This window comes from Desmodus rotundus, chromosome 10 (assembly GCF_022682495.2).
Source record: "Desmodus rotundus isolate HL8 chromosome 10, HLdesRot8A.1, whole genome shotgun sequence".
Taxonomy (NCBI): Eukaryota; Metazoa; Chordata; class Mammalia; order Chiroptera; family Phyllostomidae; genus Desmodus; species Desmodus rotundus.
In genome coordinates this window covers 85490984-85516482 of record NC_071396.1, presented here as the reverse complement: position 1 = coordinate 85516482, position 25499 = coordinate 85490984, and the positions used below count along the sequence as shown (strand labels likewise).

General features: G+C 41.5%; 1 protein-coding gene across 5 annotated transcripts in view; it reads right to left on the bottom strand.

The window, feature by feature from the left end:
- Nucleotides 1-25499, bottom strand: part of MAPRE2 (microtubule associated protein RP/EB family member 2) — a 133495-nt gene that overhangs the window by 53856 nt on the left and 54140 nt on the right. For 4 of the 5 annotated variants that reach the window (XM_053913419.1, XM_045187962.2, XM_045187961.2 and 1 more), the window contains one exon: nt 2930-3057. The exons of the other annotated variant lie outside the window; for it this stretch is intronic. In XM_053913419.1, the coding sequence (XP_053769394.1) occupies nt 2930-3050 (121 nt within the window). In that variant the 5' untranslated portion in view covers nt 3051-3057. The remainder of the gene's footprint in view (nt 1-2929; nt 3058-25499) is intronic. 5 annotated transcript variants of the gene reach the window in all.

Below are 25499 nucleotides of genomic sequence, written 5' to 3'. Positions count from 1 at the left end.
GCAGCAACAAAAAAATCAGTTGAAACATGTGAAGGTATTTTGTGTACGTTTCCCCACAGCATACTACTAAAATAAAATCAGACATTTCAATTTAAAAGAATGAAAATTTGAAGAAAATGCATCAGTCCCAGAAATTTGACTATTCCTAAGCATAATGAGAGTAAATCACTTAGGTCAGCAATACTTGGCTTTGTTCTTACTCTAACAGCACTGTCCTAGCTGCCTTAAGTGTTTTCCAGAACGATGGAAGGTATAAATAAATGAATTCATAAATAAATAAGAAGACAGGATTCTCCTGCTAAATGCCATTGCTGAAGACAAGGCAAAAGTCACAGACTAAATTATGAATAAGGAAACTGCGCCAGCTAGGGTTTTGGATAATTTAACTACAGTTTTAGTGGTTTGGGTTTTCTCAAAAATGCACTACAAGCTCTTGGCGGCAGCACAAAGCACTCGGGGTGCTTGTTATGATGCAGATTTTGGGCTTCACACCCGGAGATACTGACTTAGAAGGTCAAGGATCTTCAGAATTTGCATTTTCAAGCAGCTCTGCAGGTTGTTATAAATGCATATCATCCACAGTTTCTACTTTAAAGAAACTATTTCCCAACATAAACAAACATTTTATTCCCCAGCAAAAAACACATTCCAGAGCAGAAAGGTAGTATCTATCATCTAAACTTTATTCTTCTCAACTGTCTATCGTGTCATCTTTGGTAGCCAGGCAGTTATTCCAATGGAAATTCCCCATTTTGCAGTGATCAAAATTGACTCTACAGGTTTCATCAAGCCACACCTGAGAGTAACATACTACAAATGGTTGCAAAATGCACGCCGATGCTTACTTTCAAATAACTGCACAAATGTGGTTTAAGAATCCTTCACAAATGCTACTTAAAATTTTGGTGAATATGGCTTAAGAAATTTGAAAGATCTTCAAGGAAATTATGTACATTACTCATAAAATTTTATTTATCTAAAGAAACCTCCGATTTGCTTTCATTTGCTAGCAAAGACTCTCCAAGTGTATTGCACAGGAAGCTCCTCATGGATTCTTTTAACATTTAAGACCCATGACTGGGAATTTTCTCTATGACTCTCTTCCTCATCCCCTTCCGCCCTGGGTCTTTCTTGATAACCACCCCCCACTCTCCTTATCCACATGTACATACACCAACTTTGTGGGGCAGATTACATTAGTACCAATACAAAGTGGTATGTGCTATTAACAAAGGGATTGCTAATAACAGAGAATCTTGTTTTTATTTTTTTTGGAGCAAATAAAAATAAAATATAAGAGGGCACAGGAATGCACAGCAAGAACAGCACAGTAAACATCTGACTGAGTGGCAATCTGAAGCTGAGTGAGATACGACAGGGGTCGTAGACAGTAGCTGTTCGAGCCACTTATTAGGCCAACAACATGCACCTGCCACAGCATCACAGCCTAAGCCTCGATCGTCCTGGAGGGCAAGAAACTGGTTAGCTATCACCCACTCTTGACCTCACAAACCACAGGACATCACGTTTGAGGCCTGGGCACAGAGCAGTGGGTGAGGCAATGCCTAGGTCCGGCCAACCTCACTGCCTGCCTCACGGGAAAAATGATCACGAGAGAAGAGGTATCGACAGTACTGGAAGTCAGTCCTTCAGTCCGTTGTGATAAGATTCAGACCTGCACAGAGAGAGTGTATTCACTGGTGGGCACAGCACTTAGGCACATCTGGGGGCTTTCCAAAACTTCCAAATTCGGACTGCGCTCCTGAAATCTTTTTACACCCAGCGCACTGGGGAAGACAGCAAAGCAGCCAACAGCACTGCACCAGATGAGCCCGATGACTGCATGCACTGATTACGCTTCCCGGATTGCACGTGAGTACACTTCAGTAATGTACTCTATCTTCCAATACCATTTTCGCATCAGAGCCAGGGGGGAAGTCTCTCACCACTAGTTCACAAGAAGAAAATACTTCCTGTTTCCAAAGGAAGACTATTTGTTCCTTTGATGAATACATACATCTATGAATGACTTACTTTATCAGTGGCATGTTTTTATAACATGCCCCTACTTTATCATTGAAGTTGAATCTTTTATTATTTAAACAAGTATAACTCAATATACATTCCCTACAGACCTACTTTATATACAAGACGTGATGTCATTGCAGGCATTCAAAAAAAATAAAACTCAAGTACAGTCTTGTTCTCAAGGACTCTAGGCGCCTTCAGGGGAGGAGTTAGAGCTCCTAACACAGTGTGGCAGGGGTGACGCCAGAAGGGCAGGCCCAGTGTTTCAGGGAACCCTTCACAGAGGGAGGCAGCCACAACTGAGTCAGACTTTAAAGTGTGAATGGGAGGGATTTGATCATAAACGAAAAGAGGAGGAAAAGACCTTCTCAGCAAAGGGTGTGTGGAAAAAGCTAGGGGATGCAAAAGGGAAGGAGTCTTCGGGGAACAAGGAGTATTCTGCGGGGCTGAGACCCGGGGAAGAGAGACGAGGACAATGAAACTGAGGACGTGGGTTGCAGCTGGACCAGAAGGACTGTATCAACCACATAAAAGAGTTTGAATTTTATCTCAAGAGAAGGACAACGCAGAGCCCTCCAGGCTTTTAAGGATGAGAGTTGCAAGTCCCAATCTGTGGTGGCCGACGGGATGACGGAGAGGAGGCTGGAAGACCCGTTAGAGGCATCGCAGGGCTCAAGTGCGACTGTTCCAAGTATGCATCGGGACGGCTCTATGCTCTCAGACGTTCTTGAGGAGTTTCCCCCAAACATTCTTCAGTTTCACCTGAGCTTCCCTGTGAGGTATATATCGATACTGATATATATTTTTCCTACCCTAAATACATCATCTGTGGTTCATAAAATCACATTCCACACGACAGACAGTAAACATTTAGGTAAATACTTAAAAGATAATCTCTTACCTGAACAAAGCTGTTCCACTTTTGTGTAGTTTAAAGATACTATGTCATTAACCCATGCGATGATGTCATGTCTGCTCATAGTCTCTTGGGTTATCGAGGTAGAATACACATTGACCGCCATTCCCCAACTAGAAACAAAAAAACAAACAAACAAGTTTATTTGTCTACAAGGAAAAAGTTAACTCAGAAACACAGACACCCATCCCAGGTGGGGGGACCCCAGGCAGAAATCTAAGGGATGTACAAGTCCGGGTTTGGCTAAGCCCTTGTTTTGATCTTTCGCTCTATTCTATACATTTGTCACGATACTGACTCGCATGTGTTGTTCACACAGCCTCATTTTTCATCTCCCTCAACTGGACTCAAATCTTCTGCAGTTTCTGGGATCCCTAATTTATCCTTATTGGAGTCTCACTACAAGTCTGTGTGTGGGATTGAAAAGTATCAGGTCTGTAACAGTGCCCACTAATCTTTTAGCTTTGTACTTTATTTCACAGCACTTTCACTGCTTACCCACAGCAACCTGCTGGTCTAAAACACCATCATTCTTGCCTCCTCCCTTTCCCTCACTGCTACATCCAGTCCACCAGCAAATCCTGCTGCCTCCACCTTCCCAGTAGGATCCAAACTTCCGTCAGCCTGCCGTTTTGCAAAAGTCTGTTCCTGCTCTTCCAGTTCACGACCCCCCCACCCCCACCCTGCCCCGGTCTTATCACAACACGCAGTGATCCTATTGGCACAAACCAGATCTTTCTCTCCTCAGTTCAAAACCCTCCAATGGCGGCTCATCCAACAGAGCAGAACCCAAAGTTCTCCACGACGTGCTTCATGAGCACTTAATCTTGATATCTTCCACTACCCTCTCCCCAGCTCTGCTGTACGGAGGTAATCATACCCTACATCATGTACACACAGCACTGTGTGTGTGCGCTTTTATTTCAGCGGCTTCCTGATACATGCAAAAGGAGAGAGAACAGAACAACAATAACACGTGTTTACTTCTAGACTTCAATGCTTATCAATACTTTGCCGATCTTGTTTCACTTATACTTCCATCAACATTCTCTGCCCCCAACCCAACATTCCTCCGTCCCCAGGCCAGATTATTTTGAAGCAGATGCCAAGCATCCCATCATTTTATCTATAAATAATTCAGCATGTCTCTAAAAGATAAGGACATTTAAAAAACCAAACCATTATAGTATTATCACACCTAAAAATAAAAAGTTTCTTAACATCATCAAATATGTGCTATAATGTCTTATAATTTTGTTGTTTGAATCTGCATTCAAATAAGGTTCATATACTATGATTCTTTGATATGTACTTTACATTTCTTTTATTTATAGGTTTCTTCTCCATTTCTAATATTTCCCTTGCAGGGTTTTTTTTTTTTTTTTTTTTTTTACTGTTGTGGAAGGAACTGGATGTCTTGTAGAGTTTCCACAATCTGGGTTTTGCTCACTGCACCCCATTGGAGTTATTTAACACATTCCTCTGTCCTTTGTATTCTTTTTCTTTTTTCACTGTTTTTTAAAAAATGTTAGTATAGTTGGTTTACAATAGTGTATCAGTTATATTAGTTTAGGGGCACAATACAGATTTGACATTTGTATACCTTACAGTGTGATCCTGTCCCTGGTATTTTATGCACAGCTAACTTGATCAAAAGGCTTGATCTGATTCACGTTCTAATTGAGGGGTGGGGCGGAAAGACTACTCCTGCAGTGTCTGAACTTCCCTCATGCCTGACTGACTCCTTTTGTGACACATTAGCCATTGGTGGCATTTGCCTAGACCCAGCAATTCTCTAGAGACTTCAAAGTGATATTCTCTCATTCACTCTTGATTTACTAGCTGGAATAACTCTATAAAGAGAAACTTCCCCCCGAGGTACCATCATATAAGAAAGGCAGAAAAGATACCTGATTCTTTCCTTTTATTAGTACCAGTGTTCAAAGTGAAGAGGTAGTTCCCTAATATTTTCCAAACATGACAAGTGGGGTTTTATTTTTCATGTGTAATTATGAACTCATAGAATTGAAACATACTTGATATGCTTCAATCCACTGTAGTTTATGTCTTTATTGATATGAGCTTACAGAGGGCTTACTCAGGACAGCTTCTGAGTTCTTTTGACAAAGCCCTGGAACCCTCCGATGACTTCTGTGCTTTCTGGTATGACAAAGTGTTCCAGGCTCAACTTGTACATTTCCTGCCTTAGACCTAAAACCAGTCGTTTCTCTCAAGGCTCGTTATTCCTTTTAGTGGCAAATGGTATTCAGAGATAAGTAGTATTTTTAAGCATGACTACATGAGACAGAAAAATCTATAGTTTTATAGGTTTACATAAAAATCTACATGTTTATGAAACAGTTGTGTCTGGAATTCTTATTAACTCTAAAGAAAGCAATAAAAATCTGCTTTTTACTTAAAGTGCTAAATGAAGACTTAATTTATAAATAAATAAACATATAAATAAGTAAATATCCATCCACCCATTCATCCACCCTTAAAAAGCACCCTCATCTCTAAACTCTCTTCCCCTGCAGATCTGAAAACACTCTTGGCTCTGCATCTCAGATAATGTGACCATAATTACCGCCTTCCTACATTATCAAACGCTGCTTATTTTTTGGTTAATAAACTTCAACTGTTTTCTTTAGTCTATCATTTTTTAAACAAAGCCATTGACTTTTACTACCCATTCTATTTTTTAATCAACTATATATATTACATAAAACCTTAAAAATAATTCAAAATTTAAAATGTTTTGGACATTTGATGCAATTTTCACGTACTGGCGTAAGTTGGCAGTTGATCCACTTTTCTAATGGGTTCTTCTTCAGTCGGTGCCGAAAAGTGTTTGCATTACCGGACAATGTACTGATGGAGAATGAGGCACTGAGGCCCAGGATTGTGCAAATGGCAACGAACCGAACTGGGACGACTTTTTTGCTCCGGGTGATTAAAAATAAAACCTTTTGCAATGCAGGAGAGAGACAATCCGATCTGTGTTTTAAAGTCAAGCCGTCTACAGGTTGGTAAAACTGTTCTGTGGCTCCCCAGCAGAAAGAGACGAGCAAAAAAGGACAGGCAGAAGAGTTATGCTAGCTTTTTAAAAAGCCATTAGAACAAGGAAGCAAGTCACTCGCTGCAGGTCTGTCAATGAGTCACATCCTCCTCCAGGTCTTCACTGATAATGTTCACCTCAGGACAACAGTCCTCCCGTATCTAAGTGGACGTTTGGTTCACAACGGTAAGTACAGCACTATCTGCCTTCAAGGAGGTCAGTAAGATGAATGATGAAACTGGACCTGATTTCTGCTTTAGAAAACCTCCACTTAGTTTCTACTGCACAACAGTTACTCGGCTCGCCACTCTAACCTCTACAGTATCACCCCTCCAACCAGCACAGCTGCCGTCCCCAGACACCTGGAGGGAGAGCGACCCTGTGGAAGAGACCAGTGGGAAAACTAGGAGAGAGGACAGACCAAGAGTAAGGTATGTTCCTAAAAGAAACATACTAGTAAGGTGTGTTCCTACCAGGAATGTTCCTAAAAGAAAACACCACATTAAATAGAGTTCCATACCTACTTCCAATTAATAGCAATGGAATCAATATAGTTAATTTCTAATTACCATGTATGCTGATTAGAATACCCTCATAATCTATGTTCCTCCTCCAAACTTTGCCAGCACACTTTTAAATTCACTTCACATGCAGTTGCCTCTCACACCCTCTGTTAGTTCCCTATGGGCAATGCCTTCGGATTCCGGGTGCGAGTGCTCTGGGTCTGGACTTCCTCTCTGCAGAAGGGGAGGTGCTTTCCTCACCTCTAGGCAGTCAGGTGGCAGCCACAGTGGGAAGAATTCCATTCCTGCTCTGCCATCCAACCTTTTCTCAAGTCCTCTGGCTCCCACTATTTCTACAGGTGCGACTCCAATACATTCAAACCTCAGTTTTCCAGGTGAGTAAAACCGTTCACAGAAGAAAATTTATATCTGCCCAAATATTAAACTCAGGGCTGATGACAAGAGTACTTAATAGTCTTGTCAATAGTACCGAATAGCCTTAACAATACTTAAAAGCTCTTCTGTGGACGCCTTCTAAAGTCCCAACATTTCACATTATAATTTATCGGGTGCCAATCTACCTTACAGTATAAAGGTACAAGTACCCGTTCCTATTTATTATTCAGAAATGTTGTGTGGTAAGTAACAAGGAGTTTCTCTGCCACTTTACAGTGAAAGCGATTTCATGCTCCCATTTTGGTCCTTGAAAGAATTCCGAGAGGGAATCAGGCCGGGAGTTATTTCCTGACAAATGCGGATTGCTAGTGCTATGGAAGGTAAGAATCAAAATGATTTAAAATATCAAATTTTTTAATTTGTTGAGTAATTTACAAAAATTCAGTCAAGGAAAACAAATGTTTAAGGTAAAGTAAAAAAAAAAAAGGTAAAGTAGTATCAAATGTTACAGAATAAAAAGCCAGTGCACCATGCAGGGTTTATTCTCTCCTTTGGGTCTTCTGCACATTTTTTACATGAAAACAACAGTTAATTCTTAGGTGAACCTGCCATCTGGTCTCTGGGACACTAATATTTCTCTCTGTGCCATCCTTGCAAAAAAAGGAAGTTGAAGTGCTGTCCTACGACAATGTGTGGCTTTCAGTCAGATTCCTACCCAGATCATTAGTGTTCAAAGCCTGGTAAGCACAGTAGCACTGATGGTAACAGACAAGGGACTGCTTCCCAGCATCACAGTCTGTGGGTCACTACATTTTGATATGGCATTTAAATTTTATTTTAAAATGAATCTGCATCCATTGCTCCTACTTGAAAATAAGTCAGTAAGCACAATATATTTATACACTGTTTTTGTGAATGTTTGAATGACTTTTTGAAAAGCTGGCAACATATATATTTTTTGTAAACAGAAGAGAAACATAAAAAGCTCTTCATCCCTCCCGCAGGCAAAGTCACTGTTTGGGCATGTCTGTGGATAGTGACCTGTGACCCATGTGACTTTAGAAAAAGAACCACCTCAGCCTGAGGGCCAATGTGTTGAATGTGCCCTGTACTCAACACATGGTGGTGGCGGTGAGGACAGAGGTATAGCAAGTTTATGCTTTGCAGCAGCAGCTCAGCCATGCCGACGTCAGCCTACTGAAACAAAAGGAATTTTACGTGACTGGCACCTGAGTTAACCTACTGAGCAAAGCCTGGATAGAGGCTTGGCAAGCCCCAAACTGTGGAGACCAAAATATGAATTCTACCACCTTACCAGTCATGGGCCCCCAGACCAATTAATTACAAAATAATCTACAATTTTGTCCAAGAACAGATTTCGCAAGGTTTGTGAATTATTCTAGAAGAGTGTCTCTTCAAAATCTGACAAATATGTAAAATGTCCTAGCTAGCATTATGCGCAGCCAGTAAATGAAATTATTTCTTATGTAAATCATTTCATCTCTCTGCCCCACCCTAACCCTTAGAAATAGATCACAGCCATACTTGGGTGTGTGTATGTGTGTGTGTGTGCACATGCCTGCATGTGCATGTTTGAGGAGGGAGGAGGCCACTTTTCCTCATTTCCCCCCTTCACACTTTGATCACTTCTTCTGGAGGAAAATGTAGCATTTTTGTCAGCAAGGCTTGCGACAGGCCAGGTGTCCCAGGATCCTGGCTTTGGTCTTGTTTTGGTGCGTGGATGTGAGGAGCAGGGTTTGAGAAACGGATTTTGGGAATGAGGCATGTGGAACCTATTTTGAGTTTGATTTTTTTTCACAACTAGCGTCTGAGTTTGCCAGGCTTCCCAAGTTTAGACACGACCATCTGCAGAAGAACAGCCCTGCATAAGTGGTGGCCTACTGTCTGTGAGGAAGCTCCGTGTGGCTCAGATTTACCCCACACCTATTTCGAAGCTGAACCTTTAAAGGTCCTTCCTGACTTGAGTTACCTTCCTTATGCTACTCCCTAAAGGAATCTACCTGCAACCGGAAATGTCACCTTCGATATAAAACAGGAACTTCCAACCTTTTTCAACCCTTGGCACACATAAACTAATTACTAAAATTCTGCAGCACAGGAAAAAATGTTTTTGCGGATCTCAGAAAAAAAAAAACAAAACCAAGTATAATTTTGATTCATTCGCACTGGACAGCTATTGTTGTGTTGGCTATTTTCATTTTTTTAATTTGACAATGTGAGAGGAAAGAGATCAGTACCCCTGCCTAAATAGTCAGGTATTGCATGTTTTAAAAATTCTTGCAACACACTGGTTGAAAATAGCTGATATAAAATATTCTGAAAATTCCACCTATTCTCCGCCAACATACTCCATTCACACATCTTACACTGACAGCTGACAACTGTACCTACAGGGAAGACTGTCTTTCTTTTCTCTTGTAACAATTTCTGCTTTCAACGCGTTCCTCCATCACTGGGAAAAATGATACACCTTGCACCCGGTTTCAAATAAGTGAAAACAAAGAACAGACTGAAAAAGAGGTACAAATAAGAATGGTATTTTTCTTTCACCTGAAAACTTATTTCTTGACCTTGGGCACATAAGGATTTCTGTAACCCTTACAATAATCTATATAACCCAAATTGTTTCTTGAGTAACATTTAAAAATACCGGTGTTTCATAGGAAGCCATGTCTTGCTGACAGGTGCTACAGGTCCTTTTAAAGTGTCTCAGAAGCCACCTTTTCCTACCAATCACTGAATTTACACTTGGTCCAGGTTAAGACCTCACCTTTAATTCCCATCTCCCAGGGTGGTCTTTGGTTCAAGGTTTTAGGATTCTCAAGGTTGGCCTGTTCCTAGAGGGAGATGCATTATTTAAAACATACTCGTAACCATAGCTTTTTAGTCAGGATTTTGCCATTCTAGCAGAAAAAGCCATGCGGCAAACACTTGTACGTAGTCACAAATACTCTGATGAGGCACTTAAAAAGAGATCTAGCCAATCATTGATATAACATTTCCTTGTCTCACAAGTGACCTCTTTCTAAAATAACCTGCAAATATTTTGAAGAAAAAAATTACACTTATGCCCACGGATTAAATACCTAACCGAAGAAAGAAATCCCTGAAGTTGTTTTCAAAGACCACGTCTGCACTAGAATATATGTCATCAACCTGGGGAGGGGGACGGACAGATTCAGTTGCACAGCAGACATTCCCGTAAATGTGCTGAGTTTTCCTCTGAAAAGCCTTGTAACCACACACACAGATTCTGCCTGAATGCCTCCTTCCTGGCTCCCGCCTAACAAAAGGCTGCTGTGAAACCTCCTGTGGTTGTCCCCAATAATGAACTGGGCATCCGTAGGGAGTGCTGTGTCAATGTGTCCCCTGAACCAGAAACTCCCCTGCTTTTCAGCTGTGCATAATTCATTCTCCAGATTCAATACCGCAAGGGGTAGCATTTAAACATTTCACCAAGAATATCGCCAGATAATTCTCGATTCATCACTTTCTCTTTATTGGTGACCTGCAATGTGGGGGCAGGGAGAGTGTTTGTTTGAGGAGGGAGATCAGGATGGGGCAAAGCGCGAGTCAAAGAGGGTCCGTATCTGTGAAAGACAAACCTTGACAAGCCGAAATCTCCCTGGGGAGACGGAGACACTGTACTGAGTTTCATTTAAAATTGGGCACTAGGGCTTTTGCTGAACTCGTGGGAACACCGATGCACGCACGGAATCTGCAGCTGGTGGCGGAACGTAGGAACGTAAGAAGTTACTTGCTGTCTTCAGGCAGTAGAGACACACTTGGGCCGCCCAGGGCAGACACGCATCTGTTTCCTTTTTACAGGGCCTACGACTCTGTGACGGACTAGACAGTGCAAGACCAACTCCCCCCGGGCGCTGCCTTCCCCGGACAGCTGCCCCAGGAGGGGATGAGGGGACGGGCCCCTAGGTAGCAGAGGTGCAGTACCGACTTCAGACAAGGCCAGCGGAGAATCACCAGTACATGCCCACAGAATACATGTATTTTATTAAAACACAGATATTGATACAAGGCTATATTTTACTCATAATTAGACTATTCACATATTTAGATCTAGTAAAGAACTTTGACACTAAGCTGCGTAGAGGAACACTGGGCAAAAACATGAGTAGCACGAGTTGTATCAGAGGGCAGAGTTGCCTGCCCTTTATTCCAGGCCGCCTACCATTGCAACGACCACTGAGCTCTTCATTACCGTTCGCTGCTTAATGATGATGCTTTTATTATGGCACATTCCACTTCAGTCTGAGGCCAGAAGTCCTAACCCCGGTGAATAACTGCCACCTCGCCAAGGGAATGAGCAGAAAATAATGCTCTTTTTCGGGGTGCCCATCTCTTTTGCCATTAACTGTTACTCTCTGAAATGGAGAGATGAAGCTCTTCCTTGTCGTATCACCACGTATTCCAGGTACTATTTTTTTAAATGGAGCATGATTAAAACACACAGATTTCTCCAACTGCCTGCAAAAGGAGGTTCTATAACCAGCCTGGAAAATCTTCCCCCATTTTAATAGCTTTGACACTCTCTGTGTTAACCAGTCAGTTACTATTCAGCAAGTGGCTCCTTAACTTCACTACCCACAACGTTGTAAGTAAATGCAACTTCAAACAGCATATGCAGGTTTTGGTTTTTTAAAACTCAGAAATAACAAGTCAATAGCTATGGCTCTGAAATGACTTGGAAACTTGGCGCTTAGCCAAGGAATGGAGAAATTTTGGAATTCAAAAAAAGTTCTTCGTGGCATTCATAATGTTCACTGATATGAATGAAACTCAGCTGCATATAATAAAAGAGTAAAAGGCTAAGGCCATAAACACATAAACACACACAAAGTGGGCATACGTTTCTTCGTATGGTCAAAAATGCAGCAGATTATAGCTGATTATATTTGCCTAAATGCCCATCTGTTTCAAACCGTGAGTGGCTTGGTATCCACGCTCTGGAAATAATTTCAATGACCCAGAGCTCATTCCCATGCCACAGGGCTTGGCTGGTCTCCTCGGGCACCACCTTGGCTCCCAGGACATCGACTTCTTGACCATATGCCTTCTGTTTACTTTCCCAGCCCTACTTGGCCCTGCTCCCTCTCACCCTGACCTTAGCTCTCTCCCATGACCCCAAGTCATTTCCAGTCAGGCCTCGAGCCTCCCCTGGACCTCCCCCATGACCCCGGGTCAGTCTCTCAGGGCAGGAGTGCTGCCGCCACCACGATGAGTGCTCATGCTCAGCGGTCAGCGCACTGGGCATAAAACGGGGCGCATGAAATGCAGCAGAAGCGTGGCAGCTGAACGAACACGCCACCACTAGGCCTCATTGGAAGGTGGCAAGTTTTGTTGAGAGTGCTCCCCACCTCCTGGTTCTGGGCTATTTTGTGCTCTTGGTAGTACTTGTTCATCCTAAGGTACTTAGCACCTTCAGTGGTCTACCTTTTCTAAACCTTCTCACTATAAAAAAACAAATGACCGATGACAGCGTCAAGGTTAATCCTCAGTTCCCAGCACTTGGCACCAGTGACTGCATCTCATGATTCAGGTTGGGCTCATATGTCAACTCCTCAGCAAGCGCGCCCTGCCCACCCTCTGAAGTGGTCTCCTCCAGTTACTCCCACATCACTGTGGGAGATACTAACACAATTTGTACTTATCTTGTTTGTTGTCTGTCTACTACCTCCTGCCCCCAGAACTTAAGCTCTATGAAGGCAGGTACTTTATAGAACCTATTTTGTTTACTGCTGTATCTTCTGTGTCCAGAGCAGTGGCTGGCACATTTGCCAGCACAATAAATAATGCTGAATGGATGCACGTGTGGAAGAGTTTTGTGGGGAGGGGAAATACACAGGGTTCCTGAAATCGTACCATGTAAGCAATCGCCAGCATGTCTCTAGTGCTGTGTGAGAGAGTTAGGAGAAGAAATCAGGGTTGAGTGAATTAAAAGGACTTTGTCACCTACAACTAAAAAAAAAGTCGTGGAGAAATACGCCATTCTTCATGTCTCCAACACTGATATGCAGAACTCCCAGCTGTATTTCGGCTTTATGAGAGCTCTGACCTATGAGTCAGGGGCACTGGCTTCCAGTTCCAGGGCTACCGTCAACTCAGCTGAGTACACGTGGGCATCTCCTCTTCTTCATAGGCGTAAGTAGTTAACGTGCATTTTTTCATTTAGTCTTCATAACGCCTACTGCTTTTCTGCCATCATGTAGGCAAAGATACAGAGACACGTGCCCAGTCACAACTGTTAAGTGGAAGAGCTGGCACTTGGACCTGGGGCTGACGCTAGGGTTCTCGCTGTCAACCGCCTCCCTTTCTGCTCTGGGGCTTATCGTGTCATGAAAGTAAGTGGGAAGAAAAAAGAACTCCAAATGAGAACACAATTGTGGTCTTTGATAAAACCATTTTCCTGTTTTAGTTCTACCATGGCCTCATTTTACATTTTCACTTTAACCAAGATGACTTTTTTAAAAACGTAAGTTTCCCTGAAGAAGAGCCCAAAATGTAGAGATCTGGGTGACTAGTTACTCAGTCAATTGCTGGGAATAATTTTTGGCTCAAAAACATGCCAGCTATAACATATAGCCACGCTAATATTTTAGGAATTGCCACATTTTACATTTCCAGTTACTATACAATTTGGACTTCAGCCTCTCAATTTGCTGATTGTGGTACGTTAGTCAAAATGGACAGAGATCAAGTTCACTACCACTTATAATTTTTTCAACACTAACCAAAGACTTCAGATTGGTATTTTGACTGTGTGTTTAGAACAATGTATTTCTTGAAAAAAACCTTCTGGTATCTCAGTCTTAGAGATCGGTGTCTATCCAAAGGTCTGTCTTTACATTACGGTAAAACTCAGTTTTAAACTCATGAGAACATTTTGAAATGGAAATGGAAATTGGAGTACCAATAAAATTAATCCTGAAAGGATGAGGGAAGTGCAGGCCAGTGTTAAAATTCATTCCAGTGAATTTGGCTCCAAAATGGGCAATGTACATCCATACCCCCCCCCCCCCCCCCCCCCCCGCCAAGCCTGTTGGTGCCACCTGCTCTTAATTCGTTCCATAGCAGACTGACACAAAAACCAAAATGGCCAATTTCTAATTGTAACAGTGTAACATTCAACTTCTTAAGTATTAACTTCAGTTGACAAGGTACTGACCAGCTTCTCCATCAAACCGACACCCCAACCCCACGGAGCACCCTGCAAATTGCACACAAGTTGGCTGCACGTTCTGAGAACAGGAAATGGACATTTCAGTTGTAGCTACAGCTGAGCTAGGATTAGTAATGTTCAGCCAAACTGGTGTAGCAGTGGGGAAATGTTATCTAAACTAGGAGCACTATTTTGTCACCAGTTCCCCAGGCCATTGTCCCAAAACCTTCCTTTCCCAGCTGAAATGATTCATTTAAGTCAGAGAAGGGATGCCCCTATTTTCCTATAATTCCACCCCACAGGGGAGCTCATCCTCCTATCCTCTTCCCTAGTTTCCTGGCACTCCTGTTTCGGCAGCCAGATACCAGTCCTGTCTTCCTTGCATATTGAATTAGAAGAGGAATCCTTTCTTATGGTTTTTGTTGTTGTTGTTCGGTTGGGTGGTTTTTAAACCAATAGGCTCACCTACCATTTACTTACTGGAATGAAAAATAAAGAAGGGACTGACAGACATCAGAAGTTTACATCAGAAGTACCCAACAGCCCCTAACAAAAATCAGTTGATACACACACGTGCAGTACCTCTCTGCTCTCTTATCTATTGCCTTGTTGGAAGTCAGAACTGAAAACACTTCTAGCATCAGTGTAATAACACTGTCATTCTCAAAGGGAAGTGCAAAAACTGAGCATGCGAGGAAAAAGTGGATAAGAATTGAGCTATGTGCAAACTGAACCAGGTACACAAATAGCACGGGGCAGATACACGGTAAGACCCATGGGTTTGGGAAGGAGAGGAAGCATAGGAGTTTCTTAAAGTGAAGCGTTTTCCCTCGATTCTGCAGTTCTATGATGTAAAGACTTACAGAAGCAAAGGACGATGTAATATACTCTTGTAGTTTACTGAATTTGGAATGTTTTGTTAAAGCTGGGATATTTAAAGATAGAAAAATAACAATTGGTCAATGAGCATTCACAAATAATTAAAGGGAAGAAAATCATGTGTGAGAAGACCTTATAACCTATTTGACTAAATAACTAGAGATAATCCACTATAGACAAAGAAGTCTTCAGAAGGGTGAGTGGATGAAGTTAGCTCTAGAGTAGACGTGTGTGTTAAAAACTACCCAGTATGTGAGCGATCTGATAAAATTTGGTAATGTGCTTCACTAGCCTGCCCCAGCATCTAGTTTCTAGGTTCCTAGAATTAATTTGACTTAGAGACTTTTAAAACATTTAAAAATTGGATTTTTAATTCAGCACTTGAGTATAATTATAACTTTTTTTGGTTCCTCAGACTTAAACCAATCTCTCAAGATCTATTTCACTTGATTTCAAATTTAGCTGTTGTTATAATTAATGTAATAATAAGCATGATAAACAATATCATAAGAAGTGACTCATTATATATACATATTTTTATGTGTATATATAACTAAGGATTCTTATTTTTTTTTAAAGATTTTATTTATTTACTTTTAGAGAGGGAGGAAGAGAGGGAGAGAAACATCAATGTGTGAGATATATATCAACTGGTTGCCTCTCACAAGCCCTCAACTGGGGACCTGGCCTGTAACCCAGGCAGGTGCCTTGACTGGGAATTGAACCTGAGACCTTTTGGTTTGCAGGCTGGCACGCAATCCACTGAGCCACACCAGCCAGGGCAGGATTCTTATTTTAAATTAAGGATAAAATACCTAGAATAGTTTGCTGAGGCAAAGAAAACAAACTCAAGGTAGGATGTTAGTAAGAAACCTATTTACTGTCTTTTAAAATAAAATGTAAAAGTGCTTATTTTTCCAAATATTTTCATATAAAAACCAGTACGTTTCCACTATAGAAAAAGTAGAAAATAAAGATAAAAATAAAGACCTTGTGTGTGTGTGTGTGTGTGTGTGTGTGTGTGTGTGTGTGTGTGTGGAGCATGTGTATGAATTTTATACACACATACTTACAAATAAAAGTGGGTTTGTAAATGCACAGGGTTCAACAGTGTTCCCCAAAATTCATGTTTCCCTGGAACCTCGAATGTGCTTTTATTAGGAAATAGGGTCTTTGGAGATGTAGTCATACAAGATTAGGGCCCTACATCCAATGACTGGTGTCCTTATAAAAAGGCCATGTGAAGCAAAAGTCAAAGACACAGAAAGAAGGCCATGAGATAACAGAGGCAGACACTGGACTGATGTAGCTACAAGCCAAGGAACGAGTGGGGCCAGCAGAGGTGGGAAGAAGGTAAGGACGATCCCCCTACAGCCCTTGGAGGAAGTGCAGCCTTCACTTCAGAAGCCTAGCCTCCCCGGCTGCGAGGACAGTCTACGGCATTTGTCACAGAAGTCCTAGGACGCCAACACAATGCATTCACACTTTCGTACTACGCTCGTTACTCTCAACACATGTGTTTCATACCTTTTTCGTGTGTGATATTTGCACAACATTTCACTGTGTAGGTATACTGCAGTATACCTGATTCCAGAATTTTATGTTAACCTGCTTGCTTGTAAGAACTACTGGTTTGATCATTTCTCCTCTTTTTCAGTTAATTATTATTTCAAGATGACAGAAGCAGTGGTCACTTAAATGCTAACAATGACCAAACCATATTGGCTCACATAAAAAGACATGGACATTTTTCCATGTCCTATAGTTCTTTAGGTGATTTTGAGGGAAGGTTTATTTGTTTGCTAGTTAGTCATGAAAGCCCAATGGGCAGCACTGGTTCTGGGCTCCCTTGTTAATAAAAAAGGAAGCAAGCAATCATCTTAAAAAAAAAAAAAGTCATGTCCTTGGCCATCGTAAACTAAGGGAATCACAGGATGTCCTGTCTAACAGTATTTGGCTTCCTTTCACGGAACAACCTCAATTAAACCAAAAACAACACTGTTAACTGATACTTTAGTGGCTGTGACTTGCTCAGTCCCAACTAGAACACAGAAAATAATCATCTATAAAGGAGATAGCAAGAGATTACTGCCACCATGGAAGCAGTAACTCATCTGAAATTTGGCCTGAAGGTTTTACAATAAACAAAATGATAGATGAAATAAGTTACACTCATAAAATCTCCTTGCAGGCCTAGGGCATTTGTGAAATCATAAGTGATCTCATATTTTATATCATCTTTGGATTTTGAAACATGTGTGGCTAAGAAATTTGGATTTTAGCTGGAAAGTTTCTAGGAGCCAAGCATTCCTACCCTTTCAAAATCACACAGTCCCTCAGTAGACCCTTTCGGGTAATCCCCGGGCCTTCCTGAGCTTTTGCTTTTGCTTCCCAGTTCCTGAATTCTACTTAAGGCAATTTCTCCTTAGGGGGTTAGAGAAGTCAGGAGTCAAACTGGCAACGACAAAACTGCCACATCCGATTGAATGAGATTGGGGCAGGAATGAGGTGGGGGATGTTTGCCTCAGAATTTAGAACAGAAAGAAAGAGAGAGAGAAAGAGGGAGAGAGAGAATCTAATGCTTTAATTATCAAGGGCAAGATTCAGAAAACATGAAAATGGTTCCCGGCTACTTTAAAAAAGAGCATTTCTATACACATTTTCCTCCAAATGTAACAGTGGAATATCTGATCTAGTGTTAAGGGGACACTCACTACAAAGAAAAGAATATCTATATAATTACAGGTCTCTTCTCCACAAAATTAAGGAAGCTTCTCATCTAACAAGATCCCATAGAAAATCTAGCTCCTAACTTTAACTCTTTCATACCAACTTTTAAAGTGAGCCAGGCGGCTTAGTGTTTGTTTTTTTTCCTGAGCTAAAACAATGATATTATTATTACCCTGCAGTCTATTTTAATGTAATCATCTCATATGAACTTGCTGAGACCTGGATCTAATTGCCAGGAAAGGTGTTGTGGACAACCACCAGGGAGAAACAACTACCCTTTTTCTTGAGGGGTTTATATTCCAGTTAAGAACAACAGACCCACATCCATTAAAATCTAAGTCAAGACTATAGTATAGCACCCAGAATATGGTATTTTATAACAATAAGATAAACCACCTAATTTTTTTAAAGTGGCAAAAGATTTGAACAGACACTTCACTAAAGAAGGTACCCAAAAGGTCAATAAGCACATGAAAGGATACCCGACATTATTAATCATCGGGAAAACATAAATTAAAATCCCAGTAAGATATCACTACCCATCTGTAAGGATGGCCAAACTTTAAGACTGACAATACCAAGTGTTGCCAAGGATAGGAAACAATTGGAACTCTTACATTCTGCGGGTAGGACTGTAAAATGGTACAACCACTTTGGATAATTATTTGCAGTTATCTTAAGTTTCTTTGTTAATTTAAAAAAGTTTTAATTTATTTATTTAAGTATAGTTGGTATATGATTTAATATATTAAACACCACTTATATGACCCAATCATTCTATGCCTAGGAATTTGCCCCAGAGAAATGAAAACATATGTTCCCGGACTTCTGGTCAAGATGGTGGCGTGGGCAGACATGGCTTGCCTCTTTGCAAAACCACAGCAAAATTACAACTGAAATATGGAACGATCATCGCTCAGAACCATCAGAAATATAGTTCAATGGAAGTCTGACAAGAAAAGAATTCAAGAAACCACATCCATCCAGACTGGTAGAAGGGGTGCAGATGAAGAATGGGTTGGTCCAGCACACATGTGTGGTGGATAAAAATTTGGGAGGGATATCTCGCAAGTGAGGAGTCCCAGCCACACACCAGGCCCGCCAGCCCAGGGTTCCAGTGCCAGGAAGATAAGTCCCCACAACTTCTGGCTGCAAAAACTAGTGGAGATTGAGTCAGTGGAAGAAACTGTTGTAGCCCCAAGCAGTTCCTCTTAAAGAACCCACACACAGACTTACTCAGACTTACAGATGCTGAGCTCCAGCACTGGGGTAGCAGTTTGAAAGGCACCAGTGGCATACAAGAGAAAGCAAAGTATCTGGCATCAAGGCCAGCAGAGGCCATTGTCCCTTTTCTAAACCCTCCCCCCCACAGTGCTGGCAAGCTGGTGCCATATCTGAGATACCATCGATCCGGTTAACACTGTTTGACCCACCTAGGAGATCTCAAGAGACTCTGCCTCATCCAACTTACAGGCCCACCCAAGCTGCTTTTCCATATGAATGGAACACTTTAAGTACCCAGCTTGGGTGACAGGGGAGGCTGTGCCACTGGACCCTACATGGCACCTACTACCATTATGCCATACCACCAAGATATGGACTGAAAGTATCTCTATCTAGGACATAGAAACAAACACAGGGAGACCAAGAAACATGGCCCAAATGAAAGAACAGATCAAAACTCCAGAAAAAGCTAAAGGAAATGGAGATAAGCAATCTATCAGATGCAGAGTTCAAAACACTGGTTATAAGGATGTTCAAGGAACTTAGTAAGGAATTTGGAAGCATAAAAAAGATCCAGTCAGAAACGAAGGATTTACTAATTGAAATAAAGGACAATTTACAGGGAAACAATAGTAGAGTGGATGAAACTGAGAATGAAATCAATGAACATAAGGAAGCAAAAAACAACCAATCAGAACAACAAGGAAAAAAAAAGAATAAAAAAAAAATGAGGATAGCATAAGCACCCTCTGGGACAACTTCAAGAGATCCAACATTTGCATCATAGGGGTGCCAGAAGGAGAAGAGAAAGTTCAAGAAACTGGAAATCTATTTTTTGAAAAATCCCCTAATTTGGTAAAGGAAATAGACATGCAAGCCCAGGAAGCACAGAGAGTACTGAACAAGATGGATGGAAAGAGGCCCACTCCATGACACATCATAATTAAAATGTCAAAAGGTTAAAGATAAAGAGAGATTCTTAAAAGCAGCAAGAGAAAAGTAGTTACCTACAGGGATGTTCCCATAAGTCTATCAGCTGATTTCTCAAAAGAAACTCTGAAGGCAAGAAGGGACTTGGCAAGAGATATTCAAAGTCATGACAAAGCAGGGACCCACAGCCAAGACTACTCTACCCAGCAAAGATATCATTTAGATTCAAAGGGCAGATAAAGGGCTTCCCAGACAAGGAAAAGCTAAAGGAGGTCATCATCACAAACCATTATTATATGTAATGTTAAAGGGACTTATTTAAGAAAAAGAAGATCAAAACTATGAACAATAAAATGGCAAAAATACATGTCTATCAACAATTGAATCTAAAAAACAAAGTAAGCAAACAAGAAGAACAGACACAGAATCATGGATACGGACAGTGTTTTGATGGTTGCCAGATGGGAGGTGGCGTAGGGGAATGGGTGAACAGGTGAGGGGGTTAAGAAGAACAGTAGGTACAGAATAGCCATGGGGGTGTAAAGTACAGCATAGGAAATGGGGTAGCCAAAGAACTTACATGCATTTCCCATAGATATGAACAAGGTGTGGGGATTTCCTCAGGGAGTGGGGGTTGCTGGATGGGGGAGGGCAACAGGGGAAAAATCAGGACAACTACAGTAGCATAATCAATAAAATATAATTAAAAAAAAGAAAACCTATGTTCCCGCAAAGACGTGTATGTGAATACCCATAGACTTTGCTAAGACCTGGAAACAACCCAAAAGCCCATCAACTGCTGAGTAATAAAATGTGGTACAGCCATACAATGGAACACTACTCAGCAATACAGAATATGGAAACTGCTGGTGAACCTAATCTAGATGAATCTCAAAATCATTATGCTGAGTAATAGAAGTCAGACGCTACAGAGGACAATCTGCATGATTTCATTTACCAAAAATGTAACCTAGGCGGTGGTGACAGAAAGAACAGTGGTTGCCTGGGGCGGTGGACAGCGGAAGTAATCTAAAGGGTATCAGGAATCTTTCGCGAGAGATGGCTTTAAGGCATATACATTGCCAAAACGCGCTGAATCATATGCTTTAAAGAGATGCAATTTACTATATGTAAACTAGTTTCTAATAAAGTTGGTAAGAGTGGAAAAGACTATAGTATAATGTTTGAATATTTTCCACATTCATTTGGACTTTTAATGAACATCTGTTATTTGCCAGGTATTGTATCAGTTACCGAGGTCACAGAAGTCATGGATTAATTAATATAAAGACAGGGTAAAAGAGTGGATTAAAACCACCAGCAACAATACCAGCTAACATTTTTAAAAGCATTTACTTTGACCAGTCACTGCTGAGTATACATTATATTCCACATCTCATTAACAACTCCATGATATTAATGTCATTGTTTCCATTTGCACATTAATAAAATGGGGCTTGGAGAGGATAAAAATTTTGCCATAGATCATATAGTTAGAAAGGGGTCCAGCTGGAATAGAGAAGTCTCAGGCCAGAGTCCGAGCTTTGCCACTATACCACGCTGCGTCTCCGAGCAGCAATCTGGGACTTGGAGAACCCCAGTTGGTCTTAATGTGGGGTAGGAATGGAGGGGTGCCCGACACTCCAGGCCAACTTTTCAGTCCAGACCAAGTGTTGAACGGGAGGTGAGGCAGCAGTGACACTCTCATCACACAGGCTGGAAACGTGTTCATAGTTATCATGCTGACATCTTTTTTTAATTTTTAAGAAATTATTTATTGGTGAGAGAGAGAAACATCAATTTGTTCCATTTAGTTATGAATTCACTAGTTGATTCTTTTTTTAAAATTGATGTTTAGAGAGAGAGAGAGACAGAGAGAGAGAGAGAGAGAGAGAAAGGAAGTGAGAGAGAGAAACATCAATTTTGTTGTTCCACTTATTGATGCCTTTATTGGTAGGTTCTTGTATGTGCCCTGACCAGGGATTGAACCTGCAACCTTTTGTGGGATGATGCTCTAACCAACTGAACTACCCAGCCAGGGATGCTGGCATCTTAAAGTCAGTGGTATGACTATGCTATCTGCCTGTCAGAAATTCTGGGGAGAGAAAAAACAAACGGGCTTTCTTAACACCAAACCTGCTTTTCAATTTATTGTGTTGCTAGCCTCACCAAGAGATTTTGGAAAGACTTACAGGTCTCCATTCCCTCCTTTTGTCAGCCCCCTGCCCAGGCGGCTGATGACTCATCTCTCTTTTCTCCTTCCCTCTGGAGAGCAAGTGTTGCAGGGACAGATTTACTCTATCTCCAGAAACAGAAAGTGGGAGCCAGGAGGGAGGAGCGAGGGGCTGGAGCATCCACCCCAAGAAGGCTTCACTCTGCGCCTGGGCTGGGCCCACCTCCCTCTATGCTGCACCCACCAATCACCCCCTTATCTGCATCCTCCTGTTCTAGCAGGGAGAGTCAGCTGACAAGCTCCACAAGCTTTCTATTTCACGGTTACTGATGGTGAGCAGGTCCCTGTAGCTGGGGTAATGTGTTCAAAGCTCTCCTTTTGGTGGCTCTTAATTGGTCAGTCTCCATGGGGATTCACTCAGACTGGTGGGCAAGGAGGCTGGAGTAGGGAGTACGGAAAATGCAGATGGCTTGTTTCCTGGCCAGTGTCACACCAGCACCATTGCAGGGGTCCCATGAAGGCCAGATATTGCTCAATAACACCCACAAGGTGGGGAGGTTAGACTAAGAGTTGGGGGAGGCCAGAGGGCTGCAGCAGAGTGGCTGAAACACAGCAATAACCCATAATCTCACTGTCTTAGTCGCCCCCCCCCTCCCCACAGTACCTGACACACAGCAGGTGCTAAAAAAATAAGACAAAAATAAAAATTCAAAGAGGATATGGAAAAAGAATCCTCACAGGATTATTTTGCAGTTAGTGCAAGATTCACGAAGCATACTAAGCAGGCTGAATGCATCACAGAAAAACAACAGGAAGCTGATCCAACGTACTGAGAAAGTGAAACAAAATATGGATTATATGGATTACGTTGTGTGAAACCTCAAAGGGCAGATGCCACAGGAGCAAATTTCATTTGCGATTTGTGATATTGTTTAAATTAAGAGTGGTAACTGCATTAGGCAAATTTTTAATATCGTCCATGTGACTTCAGTAAGTCTATGAATATTTTGAGATGCTTCCCGATATATTTCAGCAGGTAAAACTCATTGTTAAAACAAGACTCTATAAAAAGATACACAGGGACTCATCCGTCCAGTTCCCACCATTATTAGTTTATATCTTCACAGTTTCTCCAGGCATATCAATATGAATCCATTCTCTCCTTTTCCTCACCTTTTTACATAAAAGTTAGTACAGCATAATTCTTTTTAATCTAGTGATGGTCAATACACATATAAAAGTCGGGGTCCAAAAGAGGCCTTTTTACTTGTCCTCAAGTGACTCTTTGCAAGGCAGAAGTAACGTTCCCACCACACGAGTCACTCAACAGTGCTCAAAATTATGGCACAGGCTGTATTAAAGCTTATGCACAGAGGGCATGGTGGGGGACGCACAATCAAACACAGTTTTTATTTTCATGCTCCATTTCTGAAAGCTTCGGAAAATTACAGGAGTGATAATTTTGCCTCCGCCAGGTGATCAGCACCATAATCACAACATTACTTTATTGGGGTCAGATGTGAGTATATCCCCATCTCAGTTTCCTCCCTCCTTGCTTGTTGTCCTGGATACAAGAGGCTTTTCCAGGAAGGGCTGTGCATTATTTATCTGTGCACCCTAAGTGCCCAACATGGAGTTTAGCATGTAGAAGGAACCCAAGTTTGCTGAAAGAAAAGATTAAGAGTCTGAAAAAATTTGGCTTAAATTTTAATATAACAACAATTGTGTCATTCTTTAAAAGGGTGGAAATTAAAATTTGTTTATTGTTAGCCATCTGAAAACATGCTTTAGCATTCTAGATGGACAAAAAGGAAGTAGATTTGGGGGTGGGGGAGCATTTTAGTAGCTTCACTCTCTCCTGGTTTGCTGAGCACCAAATGCAAACCTTGCAGGGAATCCCGCTCCTAAATGAAGGGATATTACTGTTGATAATCAAAGTAAAACTGAACAGAAGAACGCCTCCCTGCGATGTCAAGGCCCCTAGCAGTGTGGACAAATACCTCTCGGGTTTTCGCCAAGGTAGGCTGACTCTGCAGAACTAACAAAAATAAACCCGACTTCTAGGAAAAGTAAAACAGGATCGCAGAAATCTAATGTGCGCCTCCTGCCAGGAGCACTGGCATTTTAGGGTTCCGCGACCACGATCACTGGCCATAAACTTCAGGACCAATTCTTTGCGCGGGATCCCAGGTTTTATAGACTTCCCAATGCACACTACGTGATTTACCACACATTCTCTTATCTCTCAAACCTCTTGCCCTACTCCTCTTCTGTTCTAACTCACGGCCCAGATCTGGTTCTTCAGGGACATTTTACCTGCCCAAACCAAGTGAGGTCTAGAAATAACAGGAAGATTGAATTCTAGATAAATTACACAAAAGGACACCATTACTAAAAGCGGCCATCGACTTGACCATCTTCTGTATAAATTAACACCTTCAGGAAAAACAAAATAATGCTTTAAATAAGAAAGCTTGTCCTGGTTCAAGTGAGGAAAATCCTAATTAGCCTGGGGAGAGTGGACACTAAAAATACACACTTTTTTTTTCCTACTAAGAAATTATTTCTTGGTGGCCTATAAAGCTGTTTAATCTTTACCTCACTAATGATTATTTTCATTAAAATAACTGAGCATTTTGGGAACACATTTCACAAAAAACATACTTAGGAGAAATTTCTTCAATTCATGCTGTAAAGCAAAAGTTGTAAAATTTCAGTTCTCGCCTCTGGGAACTGTAGGTTTCCATTTTGAAAGAATTCTCTCAACATAATATAAATTCCAAGGGCCAAAACACGAAGGTAAACAACAGAATTTTAAAATGAACTATGAAACAAGGTGCATAAGACACCAATGGGATGGACGTGGAGTGTTACAAGAAAAAGGGCTGCAGAAACAGTGCTTACGATACCAGATGAATATGACATACCCAATTTCGTACTACAGCAGCTGAGAGCCAAAAGATAGCCTAAGGTCAGGAAAACGAAACCATTCTAATATCTATGCAGGTTCTAACACATTTCATTGTGGAAAAAGATAGTTTTCAGAGGAGAGGAACAAATCCATGTTTCCTTTAAAGTGAAACCGACAAAATGCAAAAGTAAACAAACTCACACCATCCAAGTTAAATTCTGTCTTCTCCGGCACCTGCCATCAAGGTAATCACCTTCCAGCTGTCAGAGGATTTGGCGCCGGAGTCGCATGGAAGACCCCTGAGCAGCTTCATCAGCGTCATGTCTGCATGTTTTAAGGTATTAAATGACTCAGGAGGAGCCTTCACGATGAAGTGTCAGACCCCTTGCTTTTGAGTTTTGGATGGATAGAGTAGTGTAAGTGTATAGACCAGCTACTCCTTGAAGCTAGGCTGCTAGCCACAAAGTGGGCTTCTGCAAATTCAGAGGCCACTGTTTGACCCAAGTACCAGTCCTGTTATGGGTGATGCTGTTATTGCTTCCACGAGGGGAAA